The sequence below is a fragment of the Pundamilia nyererei genome, unplaced genomic scaffold (genome assembly GCF_000239375.1).
Source record: "Pundamilia nyererei isolate P.nyererei 1_Seehausen unplaced genomic scaffold, PunNye1.0 scaffold00092, whole genome shotgun sequence".
NCBI classification, from domain to species: Eukaryota; Metazoa; Chordata; class Actinopteri; order Cichliformes; family Cichlidae; genus Pundamilia; species Pundamilia nyererei.
Window position 1 is genome coordinate 705,440 of NW_005187493.1, and position 18,468 is coordinate 723,907.

The 18,468-nt window shown below is 40.2% G+C and overlaps 1 protein-coding gene across 1 annotated transcript; it reads right to left on the bottom strand.

Annotated features, from left to right (window-relative positions):
* Positions 1-4,101: 4,101 nt before the first annotated feature.
* On the bottom strand, positions 4,102-5,990 carry il10 (interleukin 10). Its single transcript, XM_005739463.1, has 5 exons — positions 5,707-5,990; positions 5,487-5,546; positions 5,223-5,387; positions 4,527-4,589; positions 4,102-4,407 (listed from the first exon to the last, which is right to left on the bottom strand). The coding sequence occupies exons 1-5, from the start codon at positions 5,869-5,871 to the stop codon at positions 4,312-4,314; spliced, it is 549 nt and encodes a 182-aa protein (XP_005739520.1). The 5' UTR covers positions 5,872-5,990; the 3' UTR covers positions 4,102-4,311.
* Positions 5,991-18,468: the final 12,478 nt, after the last annotated feature.

Sequence of the window (18,468 nt, forward strand, 5' to 3'; positions counted from 1 at the left end):
ATAAAATATCTTCCTCATATTTGACCTATGCCTCCACATTCAGGGAATTTTTCAACTGAAACACTTGTCGGTTATGATTCAGGTTCTTGTGTCGATTTGGGAATTGTGGCTTTCAGCCGAAGTGCACAGACTCAACTCGTGACCAGTTTGTATCATCCCTGCTAGAATGAGTGACTCCTGGAATATACGCATTTGCGTAGCAAAACAGCACAGTGGCATTGAGTCAACACAGACATTTGCCAACAGTGGGGTGTTTAGAGCAGTTTCCCGCTAGTGCATATGGTTCAGGTGCAAGGCAACTGTAGACTTTGAGCTTCCAGCTCTGAGTGTGACGAAACCCACAGTCATCTCTGTAAGACGTGTGTCTCTGCCAGGTAAGTGAGAGAGGGGGTAAATTGGGCCCCAGGGGAGTCCCTTGTAATAGTAGTCCGGTGGAGATTCTACCCCCTCACTACAAATGCATCAGAACCTTAGGGCGCCCACTCGGCATGCTTTTCACAAAAGATGGGTCCCCGGACTCTTTCTGCGGTCTGGGTGGGTAGAGATGAGCAGCATTGTAAAATGTCATCACTATATGTACATGTTTTCTAAAGTAATATTCTCAGCAGCTGATGTGATTTGTGATAAATGCGATCAGAGGAAGTTGGTTTAGATGCTTGTTTTTTTTTTTTCCCCCTCATCAATTTAAAAACAAGTGATTAAATAATTTTTCCTGGTCTGGAAACTGTCAGCAAGTTGGCCTCCAATATGTTATTGTTGTGTTCACTGTTTTTAAAAGGTGTGGGGAAATGTAGAGGATGGAGACTTCTCAGCTGAGCTGGTGACACACAGCTCAGAGTTCTTTGAAGTGGCATGCCATCCTGATTCTCACACACAAACACACATCCTCTTGTACGTGCCGGCTCTGACTTGACCTGCTGCAGACAGTAGAGCCGTAGATGCGGCACATTACCTCAGCAAGAAACCCGCAGCACAGAGTAAACCAGACATGAAATGGAATCCTTGTGTTGTCAGTTTAGCATGTACAGTGGCTTATCTTTCACATGTGATGGAAATCCACATCATCTTACTGTCAAGAACAGCCCAGCGTGCATGTTGTGGTTAGTGCGGTTGCTTTGATTACGTTTTTCTGATAAATTTTCTTTAGGTCCCTGTAACAAAGGTGTGCTTCTTGGAGAAACATGTTTTGATCTTTAAAGCTGAGTTGCACAAGGAAGTGTCACTATACATTTAGTATAGTGCAAGTTATAAATACTGGAAAGCAAAGTGAGGGGCCTTTCTAGAAATAATACAATGGATGGCTTTTGATTTCTCAGTTGCTACCCAAAGAACTTGTTTTTGTTTTTAAGAAAAGCTGCTTTTTTTTCTTGGTTTCAAGCTTTAATAAATAAATTGTTTTGGAGAACGGCTTATGAATTCAGGCTCTCAGTGGCTCCTCTGTAATTCTCAGACTATGAGACCTGAGCTGATGGCAGTCAGACCACCTGTTGCTGGATTGTTTTTCAAGATTGTTCTCTGTGAATGAGGCTGCATGTTTAGGCTCATTGTGGTGCTACAAAATGAACTTGGCAGCTATCAGATGCCTCATTAATATTAATAATAGTAATAATAAGTCATAGTTATTGTTATTATTAACAGTTTTTGTGCTAATATTCTGCCATGAAACACTGTGATATTCATCTTATATGCAGTTATACAGTGAGTAGTTATAGTAGAATAGGATCGTACTGTGACAACCACATGCTTTGTGTGGCACTTTTGTCATTTGCAGAACATAACCTAATATGGTTATGTCCTTTTTCAGCAAGTACCCAGTTGTGCAATGTGTGGGGAACAGCTCTTAATATTGTGTTTGTGAAATCCGTCACAACATGATCAGAGCTCACACCGATGTCTTTCCAGTGAACGATGCAGAAAGGTTGCCAGGAAGAATATCCATACTGGGCCTACAAAGTGACATGTCATGCACTGTGTCCTTTTACTAATCGTGTCATGCCAAGAAGGTGGACTAATAACTCATAATTGAGTCTGTCACGTTCTATCTAAAGGGTATCAGTCTCTGAAGGATCTAAATTTGGTGCATGTGTGTGTAGAAATATTCTTTGCAAACATGCTGAATCTTAATTATTCTAAAAATAATGAATCATAGCTGGTCTATTTGACATCTGACTGCTGTTTCCTTTTCTTCTTGAAGATGCTTTTGTTTCCTCACATAGCTTCATGATTTCTAAACAGACTTTGTTTTTCTATTAATTTAAAAAAAAAAGAAAGAAAAAAGTACGAGTTTGGTGTGGAATAATCTGACTGGCCTGTACAGAACCCTGACCTCCCTTAACCCCATCAAAATCACCTCTGAGAAAATATTGAACAGAAATTGCAAGTCAAGCCTCTTGTCCAACACCACTGTTGGGTGGTGGGCAATCATTCCCAGAGACACATTCCAAAATGTCATAGAAAGCCTTCCCAGAAGAGCGGAAGACATCATAGTTGCTCTGCCTACGGATGTAGGATGGGACGTCATAAAACCTCCTGTAGGTGCAATGTGAAGGTGACCGTTTTTGTCCATATAGTGAAGAGGCAAACTGACTGAACTTTCAATATGCACTTGCAGCCTTAGAACCAGTCTTATAAGAGGTACCTTCCCTTTGATTAATTGCCTCGTGATCGAGTACCGAAACCTCTGAATAAATGTTTTTTTTTCCAGGGTGCGGAACACATATGCGTCTGTGTGCACTGTTTGTTACTTTCCTATACACGTGATCTATGAAACAGATGAGTGAAAGACTTTTTTTGTTTATATTTCCGTCAACAAAATCAGACACGCATGCATCTGTGAAAATGTTCTATTCACTGAAAACACCATGAAACGTAATTTTCAAAGATTCCACACAGCCATATTTCATTTGCACAAGGAACAGATATTTTAATTGCTTTCTTTATTGTGACCTGCTGTTCGTGAGCATGCCTGTACAATATTCAGAGATGTTGCATTCTGCTCAATGCCATGCTTTAGGTGGATGTGAATATTTAGTGTAAGAGTACCAGCGTGAAACTTGTGAAAATGATTCTTCAGTTTTTCTCAGCCTGCTTTGAAGCTACTGCTGTCTGAAAGTCCACTCATTACATAACAACCAGATGTGATCTTAATCGGTTTACGTGGAACCGATTCCAGAGCTCTTTGGGGGGCGGGGGGGTGACTGAAGTGTGAATCTGCAAGCATCTTTAAAAAAATCGAAATAAAAAAAAGCACTGACCACAACACTGCTGACAAACTGCTTTTTGCACAGGTCAAAAAAATAGCAATGCCCTGTTAGAACAAAGTTATGAATGATATCTTTTTGCAAGGTACTGTCATTGCTGAATTGATACTATTCATCCCACGTTGAGTCAGCAAGTGACTGACGAAATGTCCTGGAGTAGTTTCAGTGCAGCCCTGAGTCAGGTCTGGAACCTCACTGATGCTTGTGAGTTTGTTTTGTAGATGCTTCACTTTCAAAAAAACAGTCAAAGATACTACAGTACACAGGTGTCTGTGTACAGTTTCTTCTTCTTTATTTGCAGTTCAGATCATTGACTGTTGTATGATGCTTTCACCACACCCTCCCCAAAATAAATCTGCAATTGCTCCCCATGACTTTGTGCTCCCTTCATTGTGACAGAGTGGTTTTAGTTTGCCTGTCAGTTTTGTTCTAAATGTGTGTGACTAAGTGAGATTACTTTTGCATGCATGCAAGTGTGCATATGCCATTGAGGGTGAGGCTGGCTAGTTGGAGTTACGGTAAGTTAAGATACAGCAGTGTTGCTGCTGGTAAGTGATGTATATGGGTCACGTTTGAGGTTAGTGCATCAGCATGTTGACAGTGCAGTCTATGGTTCCTCACGTATACTGCAGGATGTGATGTATTCAGTGCTCTATTCCTTTTAATGGCAAACATAGCAGCTTTTACATATCGTGAAAGCAACTCTAAAGAGACATCTGTCATATTATTAAAGTAATTTATTTCAATTTAACAGAAGGCACAATAAATATAAAAAACACAGAATGAAACATCTTTATAAATAATTATAACAAATGTAATATTATTATAACAAAGTGTCCTTTTTTAAAAACAGCATGATAATGATTCAAAAGGATCCTAACAGAAAATTGTCCATAGGACAAATTGGTTATAACGTCTCATAAAAAATAAAGACAACAGTTCAGTAAGTCCCATACAAAAAATTCACATCTGTCAATACTTGTAAAAGTTCTGTTTCTCCCAGAGATGAGCTTCATATCTTGATTTAGGTCAGGAGGTCTTCCAGCAGAGGTTATTGTCTGTGTCGTTTAGAAGCCAGGTATGTCTCAAAGTAGTTAAACAATATGTCCAGCTCTCCCATGGCCTTGTATAGACCTCTGCTCTCCATCTGCAGATGAGCAAAGACAGGTTCACTTAGTACAAATGGCGAAAAGTATAGGCATGCATGTTCTTTTGAAATCAGGATTACAAATATTGCCTCACTGCATGTGTGACTTTGACACTCACCTGAGTGTAAGTAGAGTTCAGATTGTTGATGTCGAAATATTTTTTGCAGGAGAAGTAGTTCCTCTGTAAGAAGAACAAAAGAGACATGATGTTACTACTGGTGATCTGCATGCGGACAACATTAAGAAAAGAACCTTAAGGCGGGAACATTCAGTCTCTTCTCTTCCCTTTTTGCATAATCTGGAAGATGCACACTTGTGCATTTCAAAAATCACATGACTAATGCAGTATTAAGACTCGTTCTGTGAGCACTCGCTTAAACCCGAATCAACCTGTCGCAGGGTACTTGGAAATTTTTTGGTTCAATGAATTAAGAAATTGGATATTTGTAAATGCAGAGTAGAAGCTAACTTCCTTGCAGATGATCACAAAGTCAAACGGCTATTTAAAATCAAAATCAATATATAACTCAATTTATAGGTGTATTTTATCAACCAAACCCTATCCACCTGACCAAACATACTTTGCAGTGATTACTTGTAAATAGTTTTATTGAATTCTGCTCGGCTTTTTTTTTATTGCCATCTTTAACGACTTGAGCGAACATAACAAAAAAGTAATATGAAGCCACTGAATGGTAGTTTAAGGCATGCACTTGCGTATTCTACAGAGGATACTCGTGACCTTAAAGCAGCGCAAGGTGAATATTTACACGGTTTGTTTTGCTGTGGGAGTTAACACGTGTCAGATACTCACACACTGGGTGACATCTCTCTTCAGGGTATTGAAAATTTCTTGTATGGACTCCACGTGAGGCTTTAAGTTCTTGGTGTCTTCAGTCACTCCGGCCATGGCTGTCGGCAGAACCGTGTCCAGGTAAAATTCCAGCAAGCTGTTCATGGCGTAACAGGCAAACGGGCTCTGATGGAGCAGAACATCAGCGTGGTTATTTTCATGCTTTTCTTATCAAATCCTAAACTTTTTGTGGAGAGGGTTTTTTTTCCCCCTCGAGAATCTTACCTTAAAGGAGTCTTCGACGGACTGATCTAGCAGCGCTGAGTCTAAGTCATCGTTTGCTTCCTGCAAAAACAGCGAAGGAGAAAAAAAATAGTAAGTGCGCCGTGAGACACCCGTGCACCCACAAAGGCTGACAGGCAGAAGTGAGAAAGTGCAGCATCCCCGCTGTGGGGAAGGCTGGTGATGCTGCAAAAATGCCTGCAGAGAACGTGCTTTTACTCACGTAGAAATCTCTGATCCGTGAATAGTCCTGTCTGAGCTTCTTGAGCCTGACGGGGAAGCCCTCCACGAAACGGCAGCAGCGGTTGTTGCACATAGGAGAGCACAAAGCAGAGCTGAAGAAAGACGCGAGCGCCAGGACGCACAGGAGGACGGTCTGAGAAGTCATTCTGCTGGATAAGATGCTGAAGTGTTCTGGCTGGAATGAAGAGAATACCTGGTCCACAGAAATGCTGATGCTCCTGCTGCTGCTGCACAAAAGGCTTTGTTGGATCTTGCTGAATTGCTCAGAAGAGAAAAATGTGTATACTAGAGCTCATCAGTTGCTTTAATTTATAGCAAAATCTGGCGAGGGAGGAGACTTACTGGAAGAGAAATGGTTAAACATGCTTCATACATGAAGGGGAATTTTTTTTGGCCTAGAAGCAGCTAGTGTGTTGCATATGTTCTACCACTCCCATCATATGGGTTGGTATTGACATCATGGAAATAAACTCTGACATCATTTTCTGTGATCAATAATTCAATAGGTTTTTGCTTGTTTAAAAAAAAAAGATTTTTCATATAGTAATAATATTGCATATATAATAAAAATGCTGCTACCACTACCAGTAATAGTAAATATAGTTATCCTTCCTCACCTTATTATAATCATTATATTTTTCGAATTTTGATTCAACCTGTTGCTTTTAAGTGACAAGTTTACACGCATCGACCCTACTAAGTTCCTAAAAGGAGCAGATAAAGAACTCCAAACTGATTTTTCAGTGTAAAAACTGTGTTTAAAGTCCATGAAAAGCAACGTATGACTATTCACAATAACAAAGGAAATCGAACCCCCATATGGAAATGACATGAATTGTGGTTTGAATATGATGACGCTGTGGATTCTCGCTGCATGTCAGACATACGTAATAAGAGTGCTTTTCACTTTGAGTTGGAGTTACTGCAATCTTTCTTAGATTCCATAATCCTTTCTCAGTGAACCATTTTGCATTAAAAACAATGTATATATGTTTTCAGATTTGTAATAGAGAAACCGCACCGAGAAGTGATTCAGTAATGTTGGGAGTGTAAGAGGTATTTCCCCCTTAGTACTTTTTTTGAATGGAATGTCCAGCAGTCCAGATAATTTGATATCTCCCCAATTCACACGTCGTCTTAGGCCGTGCATGTTAGGCAACACTGGCATTTGGAAAATACGCCCGTGTGTGTGGGTGTGGGGAAGGGGGGGGGGGGGGGGGGTCATTCGGTGATCTCCTCTGTGTGATAAACAGACTTTGCAGTCAGCAGACAAATGAAGGGTCAAGCTAAAGTTCATTTAACACGTGACACATACATAGTTTTGCAATAATATTGTAATAAGAGATTTAATAAAAGGGTTTCAAGTTGTTTTTGAAGGCAGAAGATTTGAAATGTCTAAATTATGGTGTAACTTTCAGTTTGTTACAAAAAATAAACAGAGCAAGGGAACATGTTATGGTTTGGGTTAGGGAGAGAAAAATCAAGAAGTGGTCAAATCTATCCACGATATCTATTATCTGTGAAATCTATAGTGTAGTCGTTAACCCATTCGCTAACGTGTAAAAGATCCCTGATTTGAGACCGAGAGCCGACAAACTCCATCCTTAGAGGGTCATGAGCTAGTGTACTCTCGTTTGGTCCCATGGTTATGTCATTAAGGCCAATCCAGCGTAAAATCTATGCATGGGGCAACACCTTAGGAAGTAAGGGAACAGCTGAAGTTACTCCACGTAAAATAAATGAATCAGCAGTGACCAGTTCATGGGAAACGCCTCATACTTCACATCAGTGCATGTATGCGCTCCGCATTGTGATTTTATAATTTGTATAATTAGTTGCTTTTAAGATACTTCTGACTAGTCTGATACGTCATTTTTCGTTCTGAAAATGACAAATTTTAAGTTGTTAGTCAGAATCTTTTGTCATAAGATGTTTAACCAGATAAACTCCTGAGTAATAGAAACCCACACCACACAATAAATGAGGTCTTCAGACCTGCCATTCACAGAACTGAGGTGTTATCAAGGTATGATTATTTCAGGTTGAAATTGTGTTACTGGTATTAGTAATGCTAATCCCGTTTGCCACGAGATATACCTGAAACCATATGCAAAAGATTAGCAAAAATGATGTCATCCATTGGTTTGTGGGCTACCGTCTTCATGCCTCCAGTTAAGCATTTCACCACACCTTCCTGTTGTAGGTACTAAGTTGGAAACCTTTTTGCCTTAACTGCTTTAATTCTTCGTGGCACAGATTCAGCAAGGTGTCGGAAACATTTCTCAGAGATTTCGGTTCATATTCACTTGACAGTTATGCACATCCACGATGAGAATCTCTTGTTCCACCCCATCCCAAATGTGCTCTGTTCGACTGAGATCTTGTGATCGTGGAGGCCATTCGAGTACAGTGAACTCAAAGTCATGCTCAAGAAACCAGTTTGAGATGATTTGAGCTTTGGGACATGATAACCTCCTGAAGGTGTCTATGAGAAGATGGATACTCTGGGATCACAAAGGGATGAACATACCCAGTAAGGATCCAATAATACACCAATAATGCTCAGGTAGGCTGTGGCAGTTAAGTGATGCTAAGATGGTACTAAAGTGCGCCAAGAACATTATACGAGCAGCAGCAGCCTGACTGTTGATGCAATACCCTGCCATCCAAATGTCACAGCACAAATCTAGACTCATCACACCTGACGTTTTTCCCAATCTCACCAGTTGTGATGAGCCCATGTAAACTGTAGCCTCTTGCAACACATTCCTGTTTACGGGGAGAACATGCAAACTCCACACAGAAAGACCCTGGCCTGATGGTGGAATTAAACTCAGGACCTTCAACAGTGCTAACCACCGTGCTGCCATGCAGCCTGTAGCAAGCAAAAACTCTTCTCGAGACTGAAAAAAATCTTAACAGCAATCTAAGGCAAGGGAAATGTTACTGAAACTGAAAACACCGTGCTAAAGGGTCAAAGTATTTACTGAGGTAATAAATCAAGAGAGAAGTTGGGTCTTATTCTTTAAGGGCTAAGGCACTTTATAGTCGACTTCTCTGTTCTGGTACAGAGGTTACATCAGTCCTCCATCAGTCACATTGTAACAAGCTGTTTCCTGGTTTTGAATCAGTATGTAGCACCAAAAAAAGGAAAACCGCATACACTTTAATATAGCTGCCTTTCTCGGGTGACATTTGCATTTCTGTCTCATTTTAATATAAAATAAAGTAAACTGACAGACTTGTGACTTTCACACTAGAACGCTGCAAAATATGGATGAAAGCTACAGGCGTGAAGTTTTATCTCTTTGTTTTAGCAATATGACAATACTATGAAAAAGAATCTGCGCTGTCAGAAAGTTAACATTTTCGTTAAGCGGCTCCTTCATCTCAGTCTGTAAAAGGTAACCTGTCAAACGAAACCGCAAAGAAGTGCTTTAGCAGTGATATTTCCCACACCATACAACAGTTTTCTTCTGCCAACACATCCCTTTTCATGTCCTGTTCACAATTTGCTTCAATGAAATGGGGACAAAGCAGAGCCAGAGCTTATCTTGCATCTTGTCGCTTTGTTGTAACAGTCGGCTGGGAGGCGTATGCCTTGTAAATAATTAGGTGTCTCTGTTGTCTTTGCGCTTAACCCTTCACCTCAGTTTGCTGATGCTGTCATGCACCAGTGCTGAGAATCTGCTGTCAGCGATTTTCAGCACTTTACATGAAACTACTGCTGATATCACATCCAGTTGAAACCTAACCCACTCCTGGAACTTGACAGAAATGAGCTGATATAACAATGCGTCTGAATGTGAATTTCTTGTGCTCTGCAGACCTGATGACTTGCACTCTGTATTGTAGTTATGCCTTTCCTCAGCCTTGTGCATCACATTTTTTGTCAGTTTATCAGAAACTAACGCGTCTTTACAGTCACATTCACCACACTCCTCTTTCACTTTCACATTGTTTGTCCGTTTGAATGCGTGTGTGTGTGCGCGTATGTGTACTCTCCCCCCTCATTTGTAGCACACAACTCTTCTCAGGTATGTTTCAGTTATTGTTTATACTTTGTGGCTTTGGTTATATAAACATAAACAATTGTTATGAAGTGTGAGTGTGTGTGTCTTCACTAGTTTTGTGTAGCTTTAGAAATTCTCAAAAAGGAAATGATCAGAAATGCATCTTCTATGACCAGGGTCAGTAAGTATCGCTGATACCGCCAGTCACACTCACATGGATGGGTGTGGTAACAAGTTGCATGAGATCTGATCTGACAGCTGGTAACAGGGTGGATCGATGCCTATTTTGAAGAATGCTCAGAACAGTAAAAGAGCAAATTTCTTGGAGCTTCATCTTCGTTCCCTGTAGTTGACCAACAGAGAACTACGAGTAATTCTTCAGTCACTGAACTGCCCTCCCAGCTTACTCACTGTGATGAATGTGCTTTGCTTAGTGATGGAAATGAAAAAACGAATTCATCATCATGTATTTATTTAATGCTCACTTGACTGCGAACGGACTGGTGCTATTTACTCTATTTGAGCACTTGAAGTGGTTTTCACCACAGTCCTCATTCATTCACACACACATTTATACAAGTGCTTTTTGCTAATACCTAAGTGGTTTTAACCTGACACACACACACAGAATAACACATGCACATACACAAGCATGCAATAATAAATAAAACGTTGTCAACAAATTTATTATTTCTGCAGAGCTGTACAAGCAGTATGAAAAACCCGTATTGGTGTGATGTGAAACATAAGTAGCCCTGCGCTCATGCTGAGTCGTCATCTGTCAACTGGGGAAACTCTGAAATTCCCTGTGTTCAGCTGACCCGGACCTACTCACTCGTTAATCTACTTTCTGGTTTGTAACTGATATGCTTCAGTTTTATATGATCAAGAATTAGGTTTCATTCTCCATACTGTCTTTATTATTAGCGGGTTTTTTTTTTAAAGTCAAAGTGCGTAAGCACATGCACATATTTGGTAATTTGCATATGTGCCTAAGATGGTGTTAACCGCACATAAGTAAGAACTGCTCATTGTGACAGCTCATGTTTTCCACATTCCTTTTTAATGTAGTGTATAAATGCTGAATTAGTGAAAATTAAAAATAACAGTTTCTCCGTGCATCTGTAATGATGAATCACAGTTTCACAGATTCTTATCGTTTTAATTCCATGCTTGGTCTGCTGTTCGTCAGATATTTTATTTTTTTATATATATAAACACACTTGGTAAGTAAACTGGCTCTTACATAGCATTTTTCTACCCTATGTGAGCACTCAAGGTGCTTTATACAACATGCCTCATTCACCCAATCACTTTTTTTCTATGTGCAAATGCTTTCTATGTAACATTCACACGCTGATGGATTCATGCAATATCTTGCTCATGCAAATCTGGCTACTCCAGTCTGCATGCCAAATATGCAGACTGGCTAACCACCAACCTTCCAATCAGCAGATGACCTGCTCTCCCTTCTCAGCTACAGCCACTCCAGACAATTGAATAGATATTCTTTGAATTCCATTGTGTTTTGATATTATAACACCTTAATAATCAGAGTGAATGAATCATTAAACGATGCATGTTATTTTTGAGCACTCGAGCTGCATGGATATGGATACATGGATATATCATATATGTATTTAGAGTCCTGAAAACAAACAAAGCATGATGTAGTTTTCTGGATGCAAAAATTGACTCGTTCCAAAAAGCTGATGCTGTTCATTTGGACGTGGCGTTTTTAATGGGAAAAACGTCTTGTCACGCATCCAAGTGATTTCTTCAGTCTCAGCTGACTGCAGGTTTCCCCAACCCCAACAGTATATAAGAGGTGTAAACTGCTGGTGTGAATAGACTGCAAAGTCCTGGCCTGAGGAGGTAGGTCTTCTGTGTTGTGCCATCTGCTTAGCCAGAGGTTGTTTGGCTTCTCCGATGTATAAATCACTGTAATCCTCCTGACAGCGTGCACAATATTACTCTGTTTCTGCCGGGGGACCGGATCCTTGGGTTGGAGCAATGTTTGACACAACGAGTATTGGGATTCGGTCCCCTAACACAAACAGTGTGATTTTGAAGTGGATCAAATGCAGCCACGGGGCAATATTATATCCGGTTTAGGGATCTCTGATCAATGCAAAAAAAAAAAGAGAGAAAAAATGCCTATTTAGTGTGTTCCTCTTTAATTCTCAGCAATGCAAAATAAAACAAAACATGGGAATCTTTGACAGTTTACAAATCAGGAAGGCAGGCTTAGTCATCTCAGCATGCTGACCTAATCAAATATATTCTTGAAAGGCACAAAAGCTAGGCTGCTTACGTACGAAAACAGAAACCAACGAATGCAAAGCAGCTCCTGAATAAGCTCTAGTATGCCCACATTTTACTGGCTTTAACAGTAAAAAAAAACAACAACTTAAAAATCAACTTAAGTTGCACAAACTGCAGTAGAGGCCAGTGCATCACATTTCTGATGTCTGCATGTCTCTTAACTTGGAGATCCAGTTAGAAAAATCAGTAAAATAGCTTTCAGGCTAGTGTGCAGGTTAGTGTTACAAAACAATATAATGCTGGGTTAGTGTTACTTGGAAATACTACTCACACTTGGATCTGTCAAAAGTTCAATTTCTTGAGCCTGATGAAAAGGCCCTCTGGAGAGAGACCATGATGGACAGGAGGAAACACCAAAGAGAGGTGGACTTCAGAGAGCAGAAATACTGTGTGAGACTTCCAAAGAGGTGCTTGCTGAATGTTAGAAGTCATCCCGCTTGTCTTAATGTCTAGCAAAATGGGACAGATATGAGGGGGAGGAGACTTACTGGAAAGGAAATGGTTAAACCTGCGTGGGTTTTTTTTTTGTAAATGGTAGCTATGCACATGGGGTCTCATGCTCTCACGCTGACCTGTGTTCTGTCAGTGTAGGAATGTTCCAGAAATGCAGTCTATTTCATTCATTAAAGACACAGATGCTTTCACCCAATAACACTTGGAGGGATGCAACAGTCTTTTTATCTGCTTGAATGAAAAAAATACTGCTTGACTCTAGACAGGGCAGAAGTTAGCAGCCGGACTTTTATCCAGAATTAAGCTGCACGAGTGCATAATTTCACTGTTATTGTCTTTATATGTGCAACTGAAAGAGCAAAGCAGGAAGACTCTGGAATGATCTGCCAGAATTTACTGAATCATTGACCTACATAATAATAGCATCAATAGCATTGTCAGACCCATTAAACTACCAAAGATAGAAGCAGCTACTTAATATTGTAGGGTCTTTACCTTCCAATTTAAAGCACCTTGAGGTGACTCTTGTTGTGATTTGGTTTTATATGAATAAACCTGAATTGGACTGAATTTTAAAAAAATTATCAGAAATTGTGCCCATCCAGTCGTTCTCTTCTGCTTATCTTTATCAGGGTCACGGAAGGGCTTGAGCCCGGCCCGGCTAACACAGGGTCACCAGTCTGTCGCAGGGAGAAAATGGTTTTCATTAAATTCAGTAAAGCACGTTGTATTAGTTTACATGTTAATCGTAACTTGTGGCTTGAGTCTGATGACACTCTGGTTTTTGCTATGACACAGAGACAAGAGTTTTCTAGTTTTTCTATAGAGAAGTGGTTAGGTACTCTTGGAGGGAGGGGGGACTCTTTCAGAAACTTTTAAACTTATATGTTATTGAAAAAAATTGTGACTGAGTCACTGTGGATCACTGTGTATATATATATATATATATATATACACACATAAAGTCACTTATTAATAAATAGCTAAAAAAGAAACGTGCAGTTGTAGCAGTCAACAGTGTGTTAAGTGGATGTGTTGTACAGGGAGATGGCCACAGGCAGGAAAGATTTCCTGTCGTTCAGTGGTGCTTTGGTACTCTCAGTCTTTCACTGAACGTGCTCCTGTGACTGACCAGCATGTCATGGAGTGCGTGGGAGGTGTTGTCCAACATTGTCTTTATTTTGGACAACATCCGCCTCTCCGACACCACCTTGAGGGAGTCCAGCTCCATCCCCACAACATTGCTGGCCTTACGGATCAGTTTATCGAGTCTGTTGGCATCTGCTACCCTCAGCCTGCTCCCCCAGCATGCAACAGCATAGAGGATCGCACTGGCCACAACAGACTCGTAGAAAATCCTCAGCATTTTCTGGCAGATGTTGAAGGACCTCAGTCGCCTCAAAAATAGAAATGACTCTGGCCCTTTCTGTAAAGTGCTGTGGTGTTTTTAGCCCAGTCCAGTTTATTGTCAATGTATACTCCAAGGTATTTATAGTCCTCCACAATGTCAACATTGACCCCCTGGATTGAAACAGGGGTCAAGTGTTTCCTGGTCTTCCTGAAGTCCACGATCAGTTCCTTGGTCTTTGCCACGTTGAGCTGCAGATGATTCTGCTCACACCACGTGACAAAGGAGTCGACCACAGCCCGATACTCTGTCTCATCATCCCTGCTGATGCATCCAACCACCGCAGAGTCATCAGAAAACTTCTGAAGATGGCAGGTCTCTGTGCAGTGGCTGAAGTCTGTGGTGTAGAGGGTGAAAAGGAAGGGGGAGACAGCAGGAGAGCATGTGGGAACAAAAGACTCTAGAAAACCCCCCAAAACAAATTAAAATGTGTGTTGTGTTTCGTTGTGTCTGTATATTAAGGAAGGAGTGAAAAGAAAATCCCTCCTCAGGAGCCCCGTCAGTTTCTTCCCCCACCTTGATGAGTCCTCAGGTTGATTTGTTTAAAGTATATTACTGGTGTTAGAAATGCTAAATGAATTGAACTGAACTGAATTTGTCATGAGACGTACGGTTCTATATGCAAGAGATGGATGCAGTTTGGTTGGGCTTTTACTGCACTGTCTTGGCATTTTACACCATTTGGCTGTGAAGGTATCTGCTGTGACTGGTTGGGAGTGAGGGGAGGAAGACGGGACAAAAAACATGTATTGAGGTGTTATTTTGGTCATATTTGTTACGCCTCTTTGAAGTCTAACAAGTCACACACAAGTCTATATGGTCACTGGGATTTTTGCATGGACCCTAGAGGACTTGCAAAGGATAATCACGGTGTTTTAGTTCATCTGAATGCAGAACAAGACGATTTTAGATGAAATATAAACTGAAAACAAACTGTTACAAGCTCAAAATATTTAACTTAAGTGAAGAGTAGGGTCATTTTCTTGAGGACTTCTACAGAGTTCAACTTTTCTTGCAACCAGAGGATTTTTCATGTTTAAGCAAGTTTAAAGCACTTCCATTCTTGCTTCTCTTTTCAGACCATATTAGTCTATTAGAGTTTTTAGCTATTTGTTCCTTATTTTTGAAACAGCATGTTACAAAATGCAAACCACACGAAGTTTAACACAGCACAGTAACCATAAAAATGAATTCCTGACTTTGACTTAAAAGATGTATGCGATTTCATAATACTACCAAAATGCATCTGTGCCAGGAGTTAAAAAAAAAAAAGTTTGTCAATGTTTCACACCATCCTGTTAAATGTAACTGACAACTTAAACAGTGCCAAATCTTTCCTCTTCACACTTTGCTTTACTGAAAAAAAAAAGAGCGAATCTTATCTTGCATCTGCCTGTTCTGCATATTTCAGATGTTTCGTTGTAAGTTTTGGTCTGAACCCTTCACCCCTTCAAAACTCAGTTTCTAATCCTGTCACACACGAGTGCTGTCAGGTGCTGAGAATCTGCCATCAGCGATTTTTAGCACAGTGCCTGAAACCAGATGATGCTGATATAATATCCAGCTGAATAAGTCCAACGTTGTAGCTCTGTACTAAACTGAAGTGTGATGAATGTCAGCAGCCGTTTGCAGTCCTCTGTTCTGTGTATGTTCTGTTATGTTTTCATTGTCTCGGCAAGGTGCGGTTTCTAAGTCATCAATTTCCTCGTTCTCGGTTTGTCAAATTTTCGTATCTGCCTTGATTGTTATCCGCAGTGTTAAGTCACCTCCACACCCTAACGAGGGTGCTTGCTAGTGAAATAGTGGCCCACGCCGCCCACCACTGACGGTCTTCCAGAGCTTTTGTAATACTTCCAAGGAAACAGAATTGAACAGAAACCAGCATTTCCCTAAATGGTGAAGAATGGTGATTGCAAAAGCACTAGCAGCCTGTTAGGAGATATGTTTGAGTATGACATGTTTTAGATTGGAACATTTGATCCTGACTCTTTGCAACCCATCACAATCAGTTTGGTTAAGTCAAATAATACCTTCACCGTGCTTGGGATGAGTGATCGGAACTGCTGGCATAAATCGTGATACATCCGTCTGCAATATCCGTCAAACTTTTTTTTGACCTGGTCTGAACCAGCAAGAAAAAAAGGAACAGAGTGAGAAAGACGTAGAAGGGAGCTGATGAATCAAATGAGAAACGACATTCTGAAAACTGTTTCGAGAAAGCTTTCTAGGAACAGAGGGTGAGAGTTTCTTTGGCCATCCGCAAACTCCTCTCTGTGGTTGCTGCGAACTCTGTAAATATCCATACACTGTGTAAGTAATACATCTGTACCGTTAGGTGTGGAAAAGGGTTATTACAGATTTCTGTTGAGGAGTAGGGGCAGAAAGCAAATTCATGTTCCCAAATCATTTCTGAATACTGATAAGATTGTCATGGGTTTGTTTGATGCACTGACTTATTGGTGATATTAATATTTTGTTCTATTAGATTTAGTTTTAGCTGTGGGCTGTGGGCCAAACGATACTGGAGGAGGTGAGTGAGTCCTTTGTGTTGCTATAAGGAAAAGTGGCTGGGATTGTTGTGCAGTCGTTAATCAGGATTGTGGATATTTGTGTCCATATGATATTAGTGATGAACCACCACATTGTTGGATTAAAGCTCTTCATTGGATGTTGACTGCCTTTTATTCTGTTCTCTCTATCAAGATGATCCCACACTTGTCCAATATCATTGTGGTCTGAGCTGTGGGGAGGCCAATCCATGCCTGACAGTGTTCCATTGTGTGTTTGGTATCACTTTCATGTTGAAAATCGAAGCCAGTGTGAGTCAGATGGTTTCTAAATGGGATCAAAACCAGATCAAACTTTCCCGCTTTCATAATTCCATCAATTTTGACAAGATTCCCAGCACAGCTGGCTGAAATCAAATTTTACAATTAGATTAATCAGTTGGTGAGAAGCACTGTTGGCACTAATCTTCAGTCCAGTTCTTGTGTTATTTGGTACTTCAGCCTGTTTCCCCTCCTTAAGAATAGTTTCTTTACAGTGGATATAAATAAATGTTCTCATACATTGGTGGAAGTATCAACAGTCCAATCACTTATATATCAGTTGGCTAACATTTTCTGAAACTGAGCACATAGATTCATGTCTAAGTAAAAGATCTGTACAATATGATCCTACACATCATGTACTTATCTCATTTTCATTTTTCAGCAGATTGTGACACCAGAAGAGGAAAACTTAGCCACAAGTTTCGAAGAAAGATAGGAAGTTCTAGCTAAAATGTTGTACTAACTTAGGTTTCACTTTTACTCCAAATGAACCTTTATCAGCAAAGTGAAAAAAAAATGCAAGCAGCACCATTTATGGATTCACAGAACATGAGAATTTCAGAAAGTAGGTGTTCATTTTTCCCCCTGTGCTTCTTTTTAACATACCTTCTGAGGTGTTATTGTTCCTGTGTAAGACATGATTACATGTATAGCCTGTTACAGGTCTGTTGCTTCTGCTGCTGCAGTGATTAATGATCAGAGGAAGCAATTTCCTTTGTAATATTTGTCACAACAGTCACAGTATTGGCAAATATTCAAGCAGCTAGTAATCAGATGCCTGTTCAGACAGAGCCAAACGGCTTGCTACACATCCGCTCTTATTCGTGAAAGCATGTGTGTGAGATAATGTCCCTCAATTAATTCTTTTTGCAGAAGTGACAGGCGTATTTGTTCTCAGGTGATTTATTGGGGCAAATAGGCCCAGTCATACAGTATTACAGGCATAAAACAAACTGCGCATTAAGAAGCTCATAAGGCAGAGCAGCCTGCCAGATCAAGTTATCTACTAGCTGTACATCTGCTGCACATAAAAAAGACACATCAGATTAAATGGATTTGATCTGATAACAGTAAGTGAAACACATTCTCTCTTCTTCTCTTCTCTTCTCTCTTCTTCTCTTCTCTTCTCTTCTCTTCTCTTCTCTTCTCTCCTCTTCTCTCTTCTTCTCTTCTCTTCTTTCAAACATAGATTATATATCCGAGGAAGCATCACCATGACTTCCAGCCATAACATTATCGTGTCTGGACTTTAAAAGATCCCCTTTAACACTAAATCCCAAATATCATAAAAATCATAAACAATGCCTTTGGACTGATGTCAGTCCTGACAACAGACTAAAGAAATTTGTCCACATGTTCCCAGATACTGTCAGCGTTTGTGCGAAGCAGAATACTAGACTGTGATAAAATGTGGGCTACACCATGAATACTGATTTGAGACAATTTCAGAAAGCACAGAAGCAGACACACGAGCAGGCACCTAATCTAATATCGGACAAACAGCAACACTGAATTTTCACTGATGGCCACTAGATGGTAATGAAGAGCAGACATCAGCTGTTGACAGGAAACTCTCAGAGAGCACAATACAGTTGTATTTTTCTTTAATTGATTTTTAAATTAAAGTATTTACAAAAATAAAAACAAACATTTAAGTCTAGTAAACAATCTTACAGTAACAGCTTCCTCAGAAGTATACACGTTTTTGTTTA